This window comes from Mixophyes fleayi, chromosome 12, assembly GCF_038048845.1.
Source record: "Mixophyes fleayi isolate aMixFle1 chromosome 12, aMixFle1.hap1, whole genome shotgun sequence".
Classification (NCBI taxonomy): domain Eukaryota; kingdom Metazoa; phylum Chordata; class Amphibia; order Anura; family Limnodynastidae; genus Mixophyes; species Mixophyes fleayi.
The window spans coordinates 55,741,600-55,763,722 of NC_134413.1; the positions used below are offsets into that span (position 1 = coordinate 55,741,600).

A 22,123-nucleotide genomic window follows, 5' to 3' on the forward strand; every position below is an offset into this window, starting at 1 on the left:
ATGCTGTAAAGTCAAATTCTTTAGGTTTTGACACTTAAGATTTTGTGTCTATTTAGAAATTGCACTCTTGTGTAGCTGTGTAGTTCATATTATTCACCAATCAAAAATGGACCCGGAGATAGGTCTGAGCAGGTCAACCAAAAAAATCTGCAAACTCTGCTTTACACAGGTCTATGTAGACACAATCCCCGACTGCGAGAGGAACGGCACAGCAGAGGGAGAAATGGAGCAGCACCTAGGTACTTGGTGAGAGTGGTGGGGGGGTAGGGTGATTTTAGCTTTAAGTAGAATAGTACAGTTGATGAAATTGTCTTACAAAATGTAACTGTATATAAATATGTTTTCCATTTAATTTCAAAATTATTGGGTAACATTAAGAGGAGCAGGCACAGAAGCTAAACATTCAGCTCCAGGCTCTAGAGCCCTGCTCAATACCTTATTGGTAAATAGCAAGAAATAAAACAAGGATGGAAACCCATGTACTGTTAACATATTGCGCTATTTAAGGATAGCAGACACTTTAAGCAATGCAATTTGAATAATGTATCAAGCTAAAAACCTATGCTCCTATAAAGAGTTACCACCTGCCTTATCAAGACTTTCTGCCACATCTCTGCAGTGTCTTCTAGTATCATTTTTCAAACTATTTTTTGCAGCTAAGGTTATGCCTTTTTTTGAGGAAAGGTTTCTTCCTTGCGACCTTCCCATAAAGAGGTTTTGGGCCTTATGCAGAGATGGATGCAATTTCCGTCTAAAACGCAGGCGTAAATTACGCTGACAAAAAAATAAGGCACATTCTACAGAGCATGCAGACGCATTTCAGCTGACCGTCATCATCATCAATACATATCTTACACCAGGGGTAGAACACCCAAAACAGATGCATTTTCTGACAGGTGTACCCGCGCCCAGGTCTACATCGTCGTATTTGCCATAACATATACTTAGCCTACACTTGCATGTTGCTTGCCTAGAAAATCCACCTCTATAAGCATAGAGAGTCATAAATGTAAGATGTGACTGACTCTGCATACAGATGTAAATGTAAGTCTTATTTGTGTGCAGGCCCAGTAGCGAATTTCATATTTTACACTATGCAAATGGTCTTCGTACAACTCCATCTGAGGCTCTTTTTGTGGCACTCCTTGTTGACCCCATGCACATTATCTTCCATTGCAGGCATCAGTGGCGTAATCTAGGCAGTGTAGCTGCAGTTTCATAATACTTGCACTTTTGTACAATTGACTGCATTGAGCTCAAAGGGATGTTCAATGCCTTTCCCATGGTCTTGTACCTTTCCCCAAATTTATGCCTCTCTATATAATCATATCTCGCTCTTGTTTAGGATGCTCCTTCGCCTTTAATTTGAACATAATATTTTTGGAAGAGAGGGATCTATACCATGCTGTAGTGTCTCATAGATAGAGGGGTATTCATATTTATGAAACAAGCAAAAACAGGAGGTTCAGAAATGTCATTACACAGGTGTAGTCAATGAAGAAACTATGTGATTTTCAGGTAATGTATTGACCCTGTGAAAACTCGACACTGCAATTACACAGGGTATACGTACTTTTTCTAAATCTATTTTTTTTTTGTAATTGGAGGAGAGGTTTTGAAATTTTTTCTTTTTTTTATATGAAATGAAATTCACAATCTGCAGTGACAGAATTTGAAAAATGAGTTGGGGGCTTAACACGTTTTCAATGCACTGTGTATCAATGCATTTCTTCTGGTTTACCTGCTCTGGAAATCAGCCACCATGTCTCGCCTCTCTGATATCTTTGATGAGCCATCTAGTCGCATATATGTGTGCTTCCTGTATACCATATATTCCTATGAAGAGGATAAAGGCTTTATCAGTAACACTTATTTAGCAATATAACGGGGTTAAATGTTAGCACAGCCATTGAACTTTGGAAAGGGCTCTGCTATCTGGGAGAATTTTTCAGCTCTCCTGGTCTCTGGGCCCAATGCATGCACTATGTTTTCTTAATTCAAATTTAGTAACATGAGTATGACAATTCTCTCAATGAAGTAAAGTACAGCGTAGATTGGATATTTTAGTATAAGAATTGGACTATTACATCATCACTGGATTAACCACTTATAAATCTTATTTTTCCACTTAACATAATAGAGATGAAGACATAGAACACAGTAAAGCAATTTGATATCATTCAGTGCTTAACACTGGGATTTCAATATAAACAAGCATAACATAGTGCTAAACCAGATGTTGTTTACAAAACATTATGACTCATGTTTTTTAAACACTACCACTACATAGTAAACGTCATTGGCTGCTGTAGAGGAGTCGGGTGAGAGTATATATCAGCCATGCTAAGCAAATTAATCACAAAACAGCTCTGCATTTTCAACAAAAAAATATGTAAAACAATACAACCAAAAATCAAATATTACACATAAAACGTAAAATCTTTTTTTTTGTAATTTTCCTCTCATGAGTAGTACTTCCTAAAACCACCACCAATTCAGAGAGATGATCTATGATGTTTGTAGACAACTCTGCATGTTGCTGTACCTCCAGCAAGTCGATCATCCGAGTCATCTGTGAGTAAATGAGGACTCTGTGTCCCTGTGACTTTAGACGTGTCAGCAACAGGTCCAATGCATACAGCTTCCCACTGTCAGTGATTAGACTTTCTTTGTCTGTAAAACACAAGTGACATTTCTTTATTACTTCTTGTGGATCATATAACATAACCATGATGTTAAATAATACAATAATGAATATTGATACTGCTTATTAGAATATGCAATATTATATTTTTTTTTAAATACCATTAATATTCTATGCTTTGGTCAAAAGCAGATATTTTTCTACATATTTGCATGTGCAACTACAAGTGGTTGTGAAAAAAATGCAGTGTAAACAATATATAGTGCAAATTACAGATAAATTACAATTAAAAACTCTAAAATAATAGTATTAGCAGACAATAATATTTAAAGGCAAGTAAATCCAAAACAGAAACTTTTCTATATGAGGCATGAAAGTAAATAGATTGGAAACATGGCGATCCGTTTACACTAGCTTGCTGTGACATCATTGATTATGCCCCTGTGTATCATTCCACTAATCCACACAAAGCAGTTCTACGAGCAAAGGAGAAAGCCTGTCACACTGCTGCTTCCAGAGGGATACCACAGAATGAAGCACTTCACTCCTGGTAGGGCAATCTGCTACTCATGTATTTAGCTTTAGCCATTTTACTCCATGGTTATGCCTATCCCACATTCAGAAGGCCACATTGGAAATCAAACAGTGGATGGCAGCCACTCATTGAATCAGCGAGTCAGGAGAATCTGTTCACATTAATTAAGAGAATAAGGCTAGATTTACTAAAGGGCACCTTTTGCTCCTTAATCAATAAATAATGATTGCCCAAATAATTTAAATGTCAGTAGTGCTTTCTCTTATGTTCCGAAAGCCAAAATAGCTCAAACAGCATGTTTGAGCTATCAAGCCATTTAGAAGCAGGTATTAAAACTGTTCTGTCATGTCTTTTGGATGGCTGTTTTGATGGCGGTTCAGCTTTTTCAAACCGCCACACATCACCATCCATTTTAAACTGCAGTCCCAAACCGCCTTATAGTAAATGCAGTGATTTTGGGCCACTAAACCGCCGACAATGTGTAGCAGTGTAAACCACCACTAAACTCGATTCTTAGTAGATCTAGGCCTAAGCGTTCTTCTGGACACCTGATCGCTTTCTGAATATATGTGCACAACAATCTCCAGAAGATCACTTTAAATTGTCAAGAATTCCTGGTGCAGCTTCTCCCCTTACTCCTCCACCCCCCCCTAGCCTACCGGAGCCTAATCTTAGTTAGAACATAACTGCTTCACAGGACAGAGTAGTTGACACAAACACAAGGAGAGGACAACTAAAGCGTAATAAAGGGAGGGTGTCCGGTGTCCCCAAATGGAGTAAGAGAAAATGATTTAATGCAAGTATAAAATCTAGTTTTCTCTGTCCTCCTATTGGGCGACCCCGGACATTGGGAAATTCCCCAGGCTATATTTACGAGAGGGTTTTGCGTTCTTCCCGAAACTGGCATCCTTAGATGCAAACACATTAAACCTGTAAAATGTGGTGAATGCGTGAATTGAGGACCAGGTGGAAGCCCTTGAGAGGAGCTGCACCTAGAATTCTTGAAAATTGAAAGTGCCCTCGCTCCTATATTACACTGAATACCCCAATGTCCAGGGTCATCCAATAGGACAAAGAAATTCTACATGCTCATATTATACTGTGTATATGTATAACAATGTACTATCTCAGTCACTGGGGTATTGTTTTAAGCAGTGATAACAGCTTTTAAAAAAATAAATACAATTTTAATATTTGCAGCATTTTATTCCAAACACATAGCGACCAGCCCAGTAGAAATGGTGGTGTTCACTTGTATTTGCTCAGGCAACATACCTATCCTGAAAAGTTGTTAAGAAGCATTCCAATACACTCACAAATAGCCTGTACAGGGTGCTAATGATATTATTGGTGCAATGCCAATGATTAGTACAGGAGTTATGAAGCAGGTTGCTTAAAAACAAGTTACCACATAACATATTACTATCAAAAAGAATTCTTATGATATACACAAGCCACTTGCAGCTTTGACTGAAATACATACAGATAGAACAGCCTAACATTATTACCAACAATATGCAATTCAATGCAGCGCTCTCCTACCACTAGTTAGCAGAATCGGGGATTACTCAGTAAACACTGCTCAGTCAGTAGGACATTGCCGCTTGAGCCACTAAATGCTATGAATTACCTTGATCCAAAAATGAAAAAGGCTTTATTACATCTGGCCTTTCTAACCATATTAAAAGCTGAGAGAGGTTTTGCATTGTGCAAGTGGTTTATCAGGCTCCTCCGTGACAAATCTCTAATAATTGGCGGGCATTTTAAATGCTTAAGAAAACTAGAAGGTTAGAAGTATGACATAGTATTTGTATAATTCGAACGTCTCTTAGGTTTTTTCCGTTTTATTTTTTTTTTTATCATCAATCGTTTTTATTGAAAATTTTTTTAAGTAAATGGGGGGTACAGAAGAAAAAAAAAGGGGGGGGGGAAAGGGGGGGGGGGGGGGAGTTCGAACACACCAATATAGCATTTGCAAATTACAGACAGTATACAATTTATAGTATTCAGTTTACTGTGGAACTTTAAACTAACTCACCAGACCTGGCCTAGGACTTGGAAAACCCGACATAAACACTCAATCAGGGCGCAACTATTGACAAAGAACCGCCAATAGCAGGGGGAGAAGAAGAAATATTTACAGGAGCCCCACCCCCGTCGGTCACGTAGACATGCCATTCAAACCATTTCATCAATGGGGAAGATGGTCTCATTGAATAAGGGACATCTAGTGTTTCCATTTCAAACGCATACTGGACTTTGGTAATTACCTTTGACAGAGAGGGGGGGAGCGGTGCTCTCCATGCCTGGGCTATGGCGGCTCTGGCGGCAATAAGTATATGATTAAACACATAACAGGCCTGTCTCGGGACATGAGGCGGATATACCTGGAGAAGGGCAATCTCGGGGGTCTGAGGAAGATCCAATCTGGTCACTCTTTTAGCAAGGTCAAATACCTGAGCCCAGAAAGAGCGCAAAACCGGGCATGTCCAAAAGATGTGAAGCAAATCCCCAACCAACGAGCATTGTCTCCAGCACAGCTTAGACTGGGAGGGCCACATTTTATGGATTCTAGAGGGGGTCAGGTAAAGTCTATTAACTAGCTTGATGAACATTTCAGTGTGGTTTAAACATTTGGACATGCGAAAAGCATTTACATAGACTGCCTGCCACTGGTCCTCTGTGAGGGCTATCTGGAGATCTGATTCCCACTGGAGTTGGCTAGAGCACTTGGCTATTGGCTCCGGGGAGGTGAATTTCCGTTTTATTTTAAACAGACACAGGTATAACACAAATATTGCATGTCAGAAATGTGTAATCTTACATGTCATTTAGCTTTTAACATTATCAAAAATGTTAAATGCTTTATTACATTTTACAAACAGTTTAGAATATGGTCTCCATGTCACCTGAGCCAAATGGGCAGCAGCTGCAGCTTGTCCGACCTGCGCTGTGCAACCTTCTGCTTGCCAGCCTTTAGTTATAAACTGGTTCTGGCTCTTAGGCATGGAGAAGCTTACAAGTCTGCTTTCTGGGGGACCATTGGCAAACAAAATTATTATTTTCTCATGTTATTATTTCTACTTACTACTTTTTACATGTTATGGTTGAGTTAAAAAAAGAGTAGTTGAATATCCCTTGGGGGCTTTCATCAGGTTACTAGGTGGATGTAGGTACAATACTGATCCAGTCACAGCAGACCACTGTAAAGAAAGTACTACTGACCATTACAAATTCCAATGCAAATCTAACATCCAGAACCACAGCACAAAATAGAACTTAAAATGAGGCTGTATAACTCCTGTCCTATAATGAAGCATTGGTGCACCTATTTGAGGCCCCTTCAAAATCCCCAATGGCAGAAACAGAAATTAGATGGGTGCTGAGAACAGCCTTGTAACTTTTTTTTTCAGGAAAAAGAAGCATCCTGTTTGCAGCTTTTGTCATAAACAAAAATTTAAAACAATACTCTGCTAATTCTGCCATATGATTAACCCTTACCTAGAAGGTCTAGAGCACACTGCCCACCCTTCCTACATTACAGAGCTTACACTGCAGTCACATTGGAAGGGTTGTATAATTTTATGCCATTGTTAAATGTGTTTGGACTAAAACCAAGACGTATTTGAAAAAGTGGAGATGTTGCCTATAGCAACCAGATGCTAGCGGTAAATTTATTTAGCACATTCTACAAAATGACAGCTAGAATCTGATTGGTTGCTATAGGCAACATCTCCACTTTTTCAAACACACACACTACTACTTCAAACCCATAAATCTCCACTTCACAAACTTCATAAATTTACCCCCAAGTGTCCACTTGGCAATGGACGGTTTCATGCACATATTATATTAGAAGCATTCTTCTTTTTTTCTCTTATAAAAATAAGTTATGTAAGGGATAGTCGTAAATAGGAAATTCCAAAACTAAAAGGATCTGATCGCCCCCCCTAGCAGACACTTGCTGTCGACGGCTGCACAGTATGTGCAGGTCCGTCCAGCCGTGACAGGCAGGGACAGTGTGCTGCCCGGCTGCTCTGATTGTGTTTTAAAACACAATCAGAGCAGCCGGGCAGCACACTGTTCCTGCCTGTCACGGATGGACGGACCTGCACATAGTATGCAGCCGTCGGCAGCCTAAGATGTTAGAAAGGGGCGGGGCCTAAATCGCCCCGGGTACACCAGTTTTCTAGATCCGCCCCTGTTACTCTACAATATCAAGGCAATTAGCATAAGATCAACAGTGATACTGCAGCGTGTGGCAAAATTTAGTAATACTAAGGGGTAAACTTATTAAGCTGCGGGAAGAAAAAAGTGGAGATGTTGCCTATAGCAACCAGCAGATTCTAGTTATCATTTATTTAGTACATTCTTCAAAATGATAGCATCATTTTCAACATCTCCACTTTTTCAAACCCGCAGCTCGATAAATTTACCCCTGGGTGAAGAGTGGTGTTAGACAGCGGATTTCATGCTGGTGCTTTTTCAGCTTCACAAGCGTTTTCCTAATTTTTATTACAGAAGGAAAATTACAGCAAATCTCAGTTTATAATAGGCGTTTAATATGCTCTGTATGACAGGGTCTGCTCAGTTTTAAGTGCATTCTAATTGGAGAGTGTTTGTATTGAGCACTGTACACTTGTCCATAAATATAGAGTGTGACACTAAATCTTGTAACAAAAATACTGTCATTTTCATCCCTTAATATGAACATTAGACAAATACAAAGGGAAAATAACAAATATATGGTTAGAGTCCCTTTAATTCATTTTCCCCTAAAAGTACATTGCTCTGTTCCTTCTTTCATAAACTGAGATAGGATGTAACAAAGACATACCATTGAAAAAGGGAATGTCTGCTGTGTTCAAGACATTTTCAAGTAACTACCTACAACTTTTTACTCTAAAAAGCGAACCATACAAATATAGTACACGTGAGGTTGACCAAAGATTTGTCAAAGGGGAATAAAAAACAAACAAATGCATATACAGTATTTAGAGGGCAAATTAGACAAGAAAAATGATAGGATAAATGTGCAACTAGCCCTAGCCAAAGTTAAGAGAATGCAAATTTAAGGCAGAGAGTACAATGTGCATAACTTGTAATGCATTTTTATGAAAATTGTAAAACAAGAATAAAAGAGACCCAAGGTAAGAAAAACACTGACATATACTTTTAAGGATTGTAACACATTCCACTTTAAAATAAATGAAGCATTCAGTGTACATGAGCACCACCTAGTGGCTTCATTGGGCATACAGTGCAAAATAGCTACACATTAGGAATTTATGGTGGGAATGTACGACACACATTTTCACAACAGGAAATCAGACCAGCTTGTTTAAAAACATGTTGCCGGAAACCTTTCCTCTGCCTCTTCCTACTTAAGAATGTTTTTTTCCCTGAGCAAATTTCAGGGAAGATTTAAGCCCAGCCCCCCTTTCAGTGCACACCCTCAGAAAAGCTGTCATGAAAATTGACTCAAAAAACGTGCAGGTTGTAATGACTCAATTGCAAAACACAAAAAAAAAAAAAAAAAAAAAATGCAACATGTCACTAAAACACACTTCTCTGTTACTTGTGATACATGACCTACTATTTATCTAAGGTACAAACTGAATATTTTCCTTCTCGGTGTCCTTCAATATGTGTGTGCTTCTTACCATTGTCAATGGGTGTATTATACACTTAGACCCCTAATAATACACATTTTACGGCATATATGGTAAAATGCATAAACAAAAAAAACCTACCACTGAAGGCAACTATTTATTTGATTAAGTAGATACCGGTATTATTTCCCTTCTGTAGTGGAAGACACCATGCATATAGTGAGATGCTCATGTCATGTGTTGCACCTGACCAGAAATAACCCTACCCTTCCTTTCAGTTATTCCTCACCAACTACGAAGTACTTGCCTCATCACGTCCTGTACAGTCGCATATCTATGATTGGACGTAGAGTCATGTATTTTGACTGCATGAACACATTGTACTTTTAGTCCTATAGGATCAGACGTATAGTACCAGGAGATTACACAGGATGTAGATACCATACAGCTGCAGTGAAAAGACCGTTCTTTTGATTTGGATGCAATTCTAATTCTCATATGTAAAAACTGTACCCTGTTTTACAGCACATACACAGTAAGAGCGCATGGAATTTAGGGTTTTGAGAAAATTGCACTTATGGCCCACTAGGTCAAAAGTGTGCAAGTGCAACCTAAGTACAGTAAGTGCGTTTAACTCTACTGAGTAGACCACTACCCCAGTTACACCTTTTATGAGGTGTGATTTTTGTGGCTACATGAGCCTTGATGTAAAGATACTTGCCGATTATGAAAAAAATAAACTTAGATAAATAAAAACAACTTCATTCCCTCCACACCCAAATCTGTACAAAGACAAACAGTGTGGACGGAACAGGTAATTTAGAACCGTGCTGAACAGGCTGGGTCTGGCTTCACTTTTACAGGGAGACTCCGTGCTGTCACAGCCTGGTGCCAGTTGCTGCTTTTATGGGGAAAACCTGCATTAGCGCTAATCAGAACTGGCTATGAGAACTGGTGCTGGTTTCAATTGTGATGACTAGAGTAACTAGCATGTAGACGCATCAATATGCGAGTACAGCAAATCTTGACGTGGATGCATTTCTTACAGAATATTTAGAATTTATTTGTTTGTTTCAGGTGTAAGGTGATATCAAAAGGCTTGTTAGCAATAGGATAGCAAGGTTGCAGCAAGCTCAATTAAAATGTCCCTTCTCGCTTCCTTAATTTTTAATAAATAGGAGAATATAGGCTACACGAATATCAACACATAAGTGTACTTGTACTTGAAGCTGCTGATTATATAAGTTTTACAACACATGAAAAACTGAAGGTTGCCAGCCCCTTGTCTAATACGCAGAGTTCCAATTAAGGTGTATAGCATACAAGGACTCATTTACATTAAGAAGCTGACAAAGATAAAAACTTAAGTCATAACCTGGAAATAAGAAGAAAGCCAAGAACGTTTGAGAGTTGTGCTGTAAGACAGATAACCTCGAGTCTCTAGAGGGTATCCCATCATCCCCTCTTAGACTAAGAGAAACAATAGGGTCATATGAAGGGCCTTGTCTAGCTCTCACAATCAGCGGTCGTGAAAGTTCGTTCTAACAACTCTGCCACTTCCTCCCATTTAAACCTGAGCCATTTTTTTCTGAATAGAACAGGAAGGGATTGGAGATTCCCACAGTCATGATGAGAACTACAACTCTCCAACAGAGAGGAGGAGAGTTTATAATTCAAGGTAGCATGAGAAGTAGCTGACAAAACCATAAATTACATCTAGCAGGCTGCACAGCCTCCTAGTCTTAAAATATTATGTCAGTGTTCTAGTGATTACTATATACACACACAACTGTAATACATGGACAACACTTTCAGATCAATAACAATCTACCCCTTATTTCATTTAATTGCTTGCATATGTTTATTTTTACATACAGTTAAAGGGCCACTAAACCCCACATTTTCAGATATGATTAATGAAGGTAATTTAAAATACATTGTACAGGATTAACCTGACTTTCTAGAAATGTTCTGTTAAAAAGTACTATATTACCCCCCCACTGCTTTACAGACAGCTCAACGACCCACTTATATCCATCGTTATGACAGTGTTGTAATGGGTTCTAATGCATGTCAAAAAGGTGAAACTAGTGTCACTGTTATATCTGTAACTGGCCTTGCCCCTGTGAATAGAACCATCCATCCAAACAGTGCATTTCTGAAAAGTGGCCAGTCGCTGTCTGCTTGCTAAAGTAGAAAAATACTTCCTACCTAACATGGCAAACTGCTGCAGAGTACCATTGTGAACAAGTTTACTTAAATATAAACACTTCAGGGTATTGTTAATTATATGGGTACCCAGTTGCCTTTGCCCAACTGTAATTCCAAGGAGGACTCCGTTTTCTTGAGCATAAGCAGGGAGCTCAAGATAACTGGAATGACAGAAGGCAGAGCAACTGACAGTACTGGGAGGGCCTCTATTAATGTTTAATTCCCATCACTCCACCCCCATAGTCACTACCTGTGGCGCAACACATTTGGACCAATTACTGCATATCTAAAAGTACGATATCACATTTATTTCCTCAGCTTTTTAACTGTAATAACTTGATTATATTTTGAGTTTCACAGTATTTATCTGTTTACTTATAGTAATGTATTATTATATTGCTCTGCATAGCTACACATTATTGTAATATACACCTATATAACTTATATGTTTACTTATTCACACTCCCACTCCACCTTTAACACTTTCCACTCAATTACATCCAAACACTTTCTCTTTCCTTCTCATGACAACTCCTGCACATATCAATTTATATTTAATGTCCAATTACAAATCTTTCACTTTTATCCTTTTAGATATATCCCACCGCACTATCCACCCACAGGTACCCTAAGACTTATGTATCATTAGTTTAGTACCATTGTAAAAACCTGTGAAACATTTAAAATACCTATTGCCCTCCCACCATTAATGCTAAATATTAAATTATTCAGCTATACGTTCGATAAGCCTTCTATTGTACCTACATTTAAAATACTGCTAACCTTTTCTCACTTAAGGGGATTACCAGCATTTTTAATTTAAAGCAATCACTCACGCTACCAATAGCCTACTTCCACTCAGCCAACTCACCCACCTTCTACTGACCATGACCTCATCCCCCTTTCCACATCTACGAACACCAGCTCATGTACAGAACCGCCAGGCCAGCATCCTAAAAGCATCGTTCCACAGCTCCGTAATGAGAAGTATAGTCTTTTTTCTCGGTCAATAGGTGGAGTACGAGGTTTGTAGCACACACACATAAGTCCCCACACTAGCCAAGTGCAGTAGTGCACCCACAACTAGACATGATCTCTGTATTGTATTGGGGCACAAGTATGCACTCTATATTGTGTGGTGGTCTACATGATGCTGAATACTACTTAGATGAGTTTGGTAGATGTTGCATTTTATTATAACTCTATGGCAAAACTATTTTACAACCACAGATTTTCCCTGTGAGTTTATATAATAGTTGCCTAATCTCCCGGAATGTCCGGGATACTCCCGAAATTTTGGGAGTTCTCCCGGACTCCCGGGAGAGCAAGCAAAAATCCCGGATCCAGCTGTCCCTGTTTTTCAAGATGGTAGGGGCAGGGATAAACGCGGCATTGTGGCCCCGCCCCCTGCTGCGATTGGCTAGAATTGACTAAGATTGACAAGGGCGGAGCATAACGGTGCACCATGCGTGGCCACGCCCCCTCAACGGACCCCCTCCCGGACAGCTGCCTTCAAAAGTAGGTAAGTATGGTTTATATAGACCTGTATGTAATAAATTTATGTTATATTATAATGTACGTATTATATACTGTGTGATCTGTGTTATGTACGGTATTTGCTTATCGTTCGGCTTTCCATATTTCATGTACATATACATTTTCCAAACAACCCCCAACATTCCAGGATCCAGACAAGAAATCGGCAGCAGATTTGCAAAAGCTGCAACAACATGTAGTAAGAGAGAGCAACACAACTTTAATATGTAATATACCCCGTATAAAAAGGGTGAGGCCATGCCCCCCAACATAGTGCGGTTACTCCCCCTTTCGCGGCACGCACAAACTTCTGCCCTAGTCCTCTATGAATGGGGCTCCTAGAAGTAGTGGTACCAGGACTCCAAATTCTTATTGCCAGTCCTGGCTATAAACTATATTAGGTATTAAAAGACTATCATAAAAGAACATCTCCTTATGACTACATTAATCATGAAAAATAGTATTTGCTTGCTTTTATCAAGCCAAAAACTATTTATTAAAGCTTTGCTCAGACTATTTTTATTTCACAGTTTATTGCTTTCCAAAATAATGGTGGGAAAAAACAATTATGTCTAACGGTGTGCTGGTGGAGATCTTGAGGTAGATTAAAATGTGACCATCAGCAGTAAGAAAGATGCTACATTTTGAGATAACATGTGAATTTAATCTCACTCACACTTAATCAAAACATTAACACCTCCATGAGCACATTTCTGTTAGACATAATTTTGGTTGTGTATAAAAAGAAATCAGATATCCCTGAGCAGGAGCCTATCTTGTCCCAGAGTACCTGTTATCCAGAGGTTCAGTACTGCATATTGGCAGTAGCAATCCAGATCCTACCTGACCCTACCTGTGGCCCAAATAAACACCCTTGCCTGGCAGCCAACTAGTCCCTGTTTACTAGGTATGCAATACATTATATAATATATATCTAAATCATGCTACATACATCTAAAGAACATTTCCAGAATTCACAAATATCTCACACAAGACACTGCAAAAACCTTAATTCATGCACTTCTCTCCCGCATTGACTATTGCAATTCCCTCCTTACTGGTCTTCCCAAAAACAGACTCAAACCCCTACAATCTATTTTGCACGCTGCAGCAAGACTGATTTTCCTTGCAAATCGTTATTCCTGTTGAATCACTCTGTATGTCTCTACACTGGCTGCCTGTTTTCTACCGAATCCAATATAAAATACTTTTACTAACCTACAAGGCCATCAACCAAGCTGCACCAACATACATCTCCTCTCATCTCAAAATATCTCCCATCTCGGCAACTCCGTTCTACACAAGATCTGCGTCTCTCATCCACACTCATTACATCGTCCCATTCCCCGTTACAGGACTTTTTTTGGGCTGCACCCACTCAATGGAATTCTCTCCCTCGCACAATGAGACTTTCCTCTAGTCTACAAGCTTTCCAGCGTTCTCTGAAAACCTACCTCTTCAGACAAGCTTATAATATTCCTCAACCACCCTCTCCTAATACCGCCTGTTACATAATTTCACACAAGACAACTACCCACTGACCAACATTGTTGTGTGACAGGATCATTTATCCTATGAGTCACTTTTACCTTTGCAGCCTGGCTGGGCCAAAATGCAAAATGTAGACTTAACCTCATGTGTCAATCTTCCATTGTCCCATAGATTGTAAGCTTGCGAGCAGGGCCTTCTCACCTCTGTCTATTTTACCCAGTTTGTTTATTAGTTTATTATGTTTGTCCCCAATTGTAAAGCGCTACGGAATATGTTGGTGCTATATAAATAAATGATGATGATGAATATAGAAGTATTTTGAAGGTGACCCCATGGTTTCTAGGTCCCCTTCTCTCACTTATCCACCACTGCCTCTTCCTTCGCTGCTGCATTGCTCAGCACAGAGTGGAATGGCTCGAAGTGGCACTGGTGGCAGCTATCCCAGCAGTTATGCCCCCGTTGGTGGCTAGTGGCCCTAGACACTAGCTTGGATTCCAAATCCCGATACTTCTGCACTGTCTGAAAGCACCAATTATAGTTACTGCTAAGCCAACAAAGAACATTTGACTCCTCTGAGCCTTCAGCACTCCATACTGAAATGCACCTGATATTAAATTAACTGATCACCAGCAGTACACTGAATGGGGGGGGGGGGTTCTATGAATATTGGTAGGTCTCACAATACGAATAAGAAAAGCATTATGGTTGAGCCCCCTATAGTTACCCTTTAGCAGACTAAAACAGCAAGATTTTGGCAAAACATACTTAAATTAAATGTCCTTTTAAATATCTATCAACTCTGCCTTGTTCCCAATTTATGGTGCAATCTCTGTACACCTACCTGGTATCCGGATAGAAGACCAGCCATGCAGTGGCCTAATGGCCAAAAGACCACTTGGCCTCTCAGGAAAAAAGTGTAAATCCCTCATTGACCAATCAGCATGAAGTTCAGGTGCTCCAAATATAAGACACTGCCGGGCTTCTGGGCTCCCTCCGTCTTTGAGCATCTTCCTCTCATATTCTGCACTTCGGTCACAGCAGTAAGTATCTATTGGTGCAGCCGTTACCTTGAGAGGGTAGGAACAACACAAGTAAACCACAACTTCTTATTTAGTGTATCATTACTAAACTCACAAAACATGTGGATATTACACTTTGCGTTCTAAAGTGGAAAGGCAGTATTACATAAAATACCAAAAACGCAAATATAATATTTTTCAGCAATTTAATACATTGGCAACCAAACACACTGTAACTTATATAAACGCACAAGAACACTTCTCTTTGTAATGCACACAAATCCTAAATACCTTTTTCTTATATTAGAAATTGCATGTGAGGCATCAAGACACAGGGGGATAAATTTATCAAGCTGTGGCAAATTTATCTAGCTGTCATTTTATAGAATGTACTAAATAAATGATAACTAGAATCTGATTGGTTGCTATAGACCTATCCACTTTTCAAACCCACCGGAAAATCACAGTGACAAAAATTACACACCTACAGCCTGTGAGGTATGACATGACACCATCATAAAAGTTTACATTACATACGATTATATATTCAGCAATGCTAGGGTTATAGTATTACACAACATGCTAATTAAGGGTGACAAGTTCATTTTAAGATAAAACAGTTTGTTTAAAAATAAAAAAATAATAATAATTATAATAATTTGTGATCCTCCCATGCTGTACTGTCTAATAGTTTCTCTCATATGACATTTTCACAACCATGATCCTTGATTCCATGTGGTCCACAATTTGGAAACGGTCGCACTACTGCTGCTGCTCCCCAACCCTTTTGATTCCTGGCACTTGCATCTGACTTTAGTGACTGCACATTTGACCGACCCGTTATCTCCCTACGCCAGGCTCCCTAACACATCTCATGTGCAATCCCAGAAACACCATCAAAGGCCAGACACAAAAGAATGGGCAATTCGGTCAAGGGCAAAATCAATTATTGTCTGTTTTGGAGAAAAGGCATTCCAGATGATGTGTATAAATTACACTCACAACTTAGAAAAACAATGGCAAGAAATCGGCCATGTCAGTCTTTTAAAAAAGAAGCATTACATCCTCAGTTCTATTTCATGATACACAATGAAAACAAGCATTTATGTAGCAATTGTATTAAAAAATAATCTATAACTGTGAATATCTGCAGTTTTATTTAGTAATTAAAAGGTAACTTTAACGTTTAGCACGTAAAGAGGAAACTCCAATGTATAAACGCATTTCAAATATTGTTTCATTGGCATTTTTATAAAAGTTATCATGGTTCAAATATGTTTTAATAGAGATTTCATGGTGCAAAGTTACTAATTTAGTGCATACCATTGTAGCAGTGAAAATATCACAAAGTGGAGGTATGGCAGTTATTGCATTTCAGGTACGCGTTATTAGAATGCTGATTGGCAGGTCAGGGAGTTAAGTACCGTTAAATGAATGCTGATGTGATTTTTGTACCTTCTGCAAATGAGAAGCTGGAAATGTAATCCAGGTCATGTAACTACATATGGGGTCAGTGTTTCCAAGTGGTTCTTTAACCCCATCATGCCGTCAGGTGGTTTTCAACTCAATAAACAGATCAACTCTAATGGTTAGAAGATGCCTTGGTCATACCAAGGAGGACATCTTTTTGGTATATATTTCTGAGTCCATCTAAGAGAATTTTACAAATTAATTTTTTCTTTTCTGGGGAAAAAAAAAAAGTTTTCTCTTGATAAATACTGGAATACAAATATATTTAATGGGAGGTCTATGCAGTGCTACATTTACTATGCACATGCCTTTAACAGCTCCATCAGATGACATGGGAAATAAACAGCCAGAGTCATGCATAATATAGTTATACACAACATAAATTGTTTTCAAAACAAGCAATCCTTCACTATAGCATTGTATACACATATGTTTTGATTGTACACAGGTTAATAAATTGCTTTGGAGCAGCCCTGGAACTTGACAGGCTTTAACTATCCTAGTTAAATATTTGTGTTCCCTACCTTCCAAGGTGAATGTGGTTGGGGACATTTAGAAAAGGTGTTCTACCAGTACCTGAAAGAAAGGGTGCTGCAACCAAACCAGAAAAATTACAGTTCAAATCTGTGTGGGCGCATCACCTTCCCTGAACACAGTTATTTGTGTGGAACAATTGTCCTAAATGTCTTCCAATGCATCTTAGAGGCAGGCTAACATGTCTATATGCCCTAAAAATAGATGTTTAAAGGCTTGTGTGCGCACTGATAAAACAGGTAATGAAGCTAATAAAGCTAACTTGTGCTTTAGATGTATTTTAGTGATGCAACTTTAAGGTATTTTCAATGTACTTTTGATGTGCTACACTTTTACCGATACAATTTATTGTACTTCTAGCACATACTAACACATTAGAAATGGTTTGTGTTGTGTTCTTACATTTTAAGTAGCAATGGTGGGAGTCCATAATAAAACCCATTCACCATATTTGTAAGGCAGTTTACAGGTGTTAGCAGCTCATTAGCCGAGGATAGGAGTGGGTGAGTATTCGGAGCGTGACTTAGCCCTGGATGTAAATTCAGTGCAGGAGATTTGTCCTAATCGGCTATACATCAGATGATATAGTCGTCAGTGATGCGTTGAGCAAGATAAGCAGTAAAGTAAAGGCACCTCAGTGGCTGTTCCTAGCAGGTATGGGTTGCCTGCAGCCGCACACTATATACATACATGTACCCATCGACTGCAAGGCAGACAAAGAATCCTGCCCAGCCACTAGGATTGTGTTTTACATACAACAAGAGCGGCCAGGCAGCATCCTCTGCCTGGTCTCTGCCGTCGTGCACATATTGTGCTGCTGCAGGCACCCTTCACCCGTTACAAGAGAAAAAGGGGGCTGGGCACTAAATACAAGGAAAAATCTAGGTCCACCCATGAGGCACCATAGCACAGGACTGACGGATTCTTCCCAGCTGGATACAGTTTCTAACCGGTTACAAAAAAAAAAAAAGTGCTGTGCCTGACGAAACCACCAGAATTGGGTCTCATGAAGAGGAACTGGACTACAGTTTCACTCAGGATGATCTTCACAATTTGTCAGAGGATTTGCTTGTTTACAGTCAAAAACAGATTTTATTCCATTTGTTAATCAAATCGCCAGGTAAGTAAAATCTGAAGTCGCTAATTTCAAGTAAGATCTTTCCCATTTTGCTCGAGCTCCGATTCACAGTTGTACATATGTCCGTATGCATAGCATAAATTGCATGAATTTTCTCTGTGAATGGCCACAAGAAAAAAAAAAGCTATCAAAAAATTAAATAATTGATTAATTCAAAAAAACATATAAGTGTGTCCAGTTCAGCCAACAAGCAAGCAATAACCTCTTTATAAATAAGTGTTGGCAATAACCTCCAACATTTTACATTATAATTATTGCGAAGTATACACTGGCTACATCTTAATGATACCCGGTTCTGGGGAGAAGACTGCTAATAGCGAATGTGTTTTTCCCTATGAATACAAAAGTTTACAAAGTATTCTTGTGCTTACAACCAGGTTCTGTGTATGTGGGTGTACATATGCTACAGATGCAGAGCTGGATGCATCTTGAGATGTGTCTGACGCAGCAAATGGGCAGAAATACACTAGTTTTGTGTCAGCATTTTTGGACTGTAAATTATGTCCAAGTTCCCTTCAACTCTGCATCAGGCATAGAATATCAAATATTGAGAAGATGCCTTACTATTATTACTCAATGAGGACAATGGATTACACACTTGCAAGTCACATTAAATGACCTGAATAGTATAGGATGCTATAATAATATAAAGATATTAGGTCTCCCAAATCAGTAGTCCAATCTACTCTACATTCTACTGTGACTAGATAGGGTGCATAAAACCTTGAGACCACGGGGAAGGGAAAGAAAGCACCCAAAAGATGTGATCTGCAGAGTGCACTTTTTTAAACCAAATAGGACATACTACACTAAACCACGCAGACAATCTGCAGGGGCAAATTATATTATGGTGGACCCTATTAATAAAGCACTTGTAAAATATGTTAATACCTCAATTTTGCTTGGTCTACTCTACAACAAAGCAACATAAGTTGCCACTGGTGCTGGTGCCATCTACGTTGGCATACTTGAGCACACATATATAAGATTGCAAGCTCTATACAGCATTGTCAACTTACTAAAATGTCTTAAAACTTAACACTCAAGTTCCTGGGAGGTCTGAGGCAAAAAGAGTACTTTGGGGGGCCTCAAACTCTGCTTAGTTCATTGTATGGAAATTCAGGAAACCGTAGCTCTACTGATGGTGCTATTTCACCATCGCCCCCCCCCCCCCCCCAGTCTTACTCTTCTAGCATAACTGAAAAGTGCTAGCGTTTAAAGCACGCATGTGACATTGGTTTAATGGTAACAAGTTGGATATATGAACTGGTTTCATATCAAAACGCATTTGACACCAAAATATCTCTATTCTGTGCTATTGAATCCCCTGCAACTTTCACTATCTAGCTCTGTCTGTGGCTTCCTGCTTGGCTTCATTCCCCTTCTCACATCTAACACTGCCCACATTAAATGCAGCCCAGTCATCACTAACAATCTCACAAGTGGACTGGTCTGCCCTAATATCAACACCCCTGTCTCCCGCTACTGTAACAATTCTAATTATATGACTGTCTAATAAACACGGACAAGAAAACCCTCAACAATCACACCTTAAAAAAACTCAAGAAAAAAAAAAACTAACCAATGATGAATAGTTGGCTAGATGCATGTTCTAATAGGGTGTATCTAACAGCTCTTTTTTTCTATGGGAAGCCATTTGAACAGTGAAAGCACCCGCATTCCTTTATTCTCCCAACAACTCAGTGAGGTTTAAACATCCAAAGTGAAAGCTATTGCTACTGGATGGTTGAAAACCCCCAGTAGTGTCATTGATGCAGAGGGAGCAAGTCATGTACAACCAATTCATGCAGCTTTGTTATATCATACACCTGTGTTCTCCCCAGCACCTATTTCCTATTATAACAGAATAAACCATTGTTTCTTAGAACAGGCACTATGTGAGCACTAAAGCCAGCAGTGTGTGTTAGACCACTGACCATCAGTCTGACTAGTCTTGGCAAATCTTTCACTATTACTGCAAAGTATTACAACTGCTCCCAATTGGATACTACTTAATGCCACCCGGCTGGTAAATTTTTCTGGGGAGAACACCGTACACACATGATGATCACATGCTTCCGCCTGCTGTCACTGTGAGGAGAATACAAAACAATTTAATGAACAATCAGAATATCAAGGGCAGTGTGGGGGAATATAAACATTTTTTAAATATAATAAAATATATACCTGTAATGACGGACATGTTTAGTTAAGTATAAAAATTTCAATCATGCTTTCTCTCACACCTCTACATCAGGCTGTAATGCTAGACAGTGAAATGCTTCTCTAAGGCTGGGTACACACTACAGGGTTTTCAGAGGATTATTATGCCAATCACACAATAAAGAAGCGTTTGCCCGATATCACATTTGTGTGTAAGCTCCAATTATGAGCGATTAGCGTTCCAAAGAAAATTGTATTAATTCATTTGAATTTTAAACTGAACTAAAAATCTCGTTCAGCAATGGAACAGCGTCATTCCAATTCTGCAGTGTGTATGCACTCATGATCGGCAGTGACCATAGACCTCTATGGGGTGTGCAGAGTCACAATCTTTTCAGCCGATGGTTATGACAGATGAAGAGCACAGATCAGAAGGTAAATCGTATAAAACGTGTTTAGTGTGTACACATGAATCTCCGTTTCTATTTTTAAATCGTTGGTAAAATTGCATTGGGAGAAATTTTGTATAGTGTGTACCCAGTCTAACTTAACAAGCAGATACTAACTGGCAGGCATGCTCTGTACAAATGCACTGTATGGGTTATTAGGTATGTACACAAAGGTGGAACCAGTGATCTGATGTGCGCCAGATCTCATTAAATGCAGTAGTATTCTCTCTATAACAGAGCATGTGTACATTATTCTATTAAACTTTACTTTATTAAAAAAAAAAAAAACTATAGCACAGTATGTATATATAAAACTTTACTTTTTAATTGATCGCGCTTTTATTTAAGAATTTATTTATCTTGTACATTCTGCTTTATCCATCCTCCTCATGCAACCTTTCATTAGTAAATTACAAATTCTCAGGCATCATTTACCATACTCTGTTTCATTCAATTTGTTAAAAATGCAATAACTGGTGAAGTTGATCTAAAAGCGGCCTTCACAGGTCCAACAGTGGAGTCACTCATATCTTTTAAGCAGGTGACAGACTCTGTTCTGTATTTGGTTTGATAACAGCGGCAGCTGTTATCTGCATGCTCACAATTACTGCTGGTTTATCGGGCTAAAGACTATCTTTTATTGGACTATAAAGAAAAGTCAACACAAGGTGTGTGTCTGCCACATGCCAGAGATTAGGGGACACCATGAATCATGGAACTGATTATATCAGCTTCACAGCACATGGTTGCACATTAACAATGTTGTGTACACGCAGGTGTTTGCAGCTGTATGAATATAATATATACACACACACAAAACACACACACACACACACACACGTAGCAAGAGGGCTCGGGGTACTGTGTTTTTTTCCTATTTAACTTCATTTTAATTCTATAATAGATTCTGAAAGAGAGAAACCTGCTCCAAGCATTCACACTCACATATGTGTAATTCTTACAAAATAATCATGTCAGGTTCACGAATAAAAAAAAAGAACATGAGGGTTTAAAAAGAAGTTTCTAGGTAGGGTTACGTATACAGTCCACCTCGCTTTATACTGTCACACAACTGTACCAACAGACCTGCATAAAAACCTTGAAATTGTCACTCTCTTTGTACTTCCACACTGATAGAATTTAAGCTTTATATTGTGTTCTGAGCAGCTGGTATAAAGATGGAACACTCATATTAATTTACAATGAATAGAATGCACAGAAGGACATCACCAGACAGAATGCAAAAGTTGCAATAAGGTTCCCTCAGTTCATGTATAAATGAGACAATAAAACAAATGAAATATAGTGGCACGGGACATCA

At 39.0% G+C, this 22,123-nt stretch overlaps 1 protein-coding gene across 1 annotated transcript in view; it reads right to left on the bottom strand.

Moving 5' to 3' along the window:
• Positions 1–22,123, bottom strand: part of INO80 (INO80 complex ATPase subunit) — a 107,647-nt gene that overhangs the window by 15,839 nt on the left and 69,685 nt on the right. The window contains exons 26-28 of the mRNA XM_075192542.1: positions 14,871–15,096; positions 2,546–2,673; positions 1,742–1,836 (exon numbers count right to left, since the gene is read on the bottom strand). Of these exons, the coding sequence (XP_075048643.1) occupies positions 1,742–1,836; positions 2,546–2,673; positions 14,871–15,096 (449 nt within the window). The remainder of the gene's footprint in view (positions 1–1,741; positions 1,837–2,545; positions 2,674–14,870; positions 15,097–22,123) is intronic.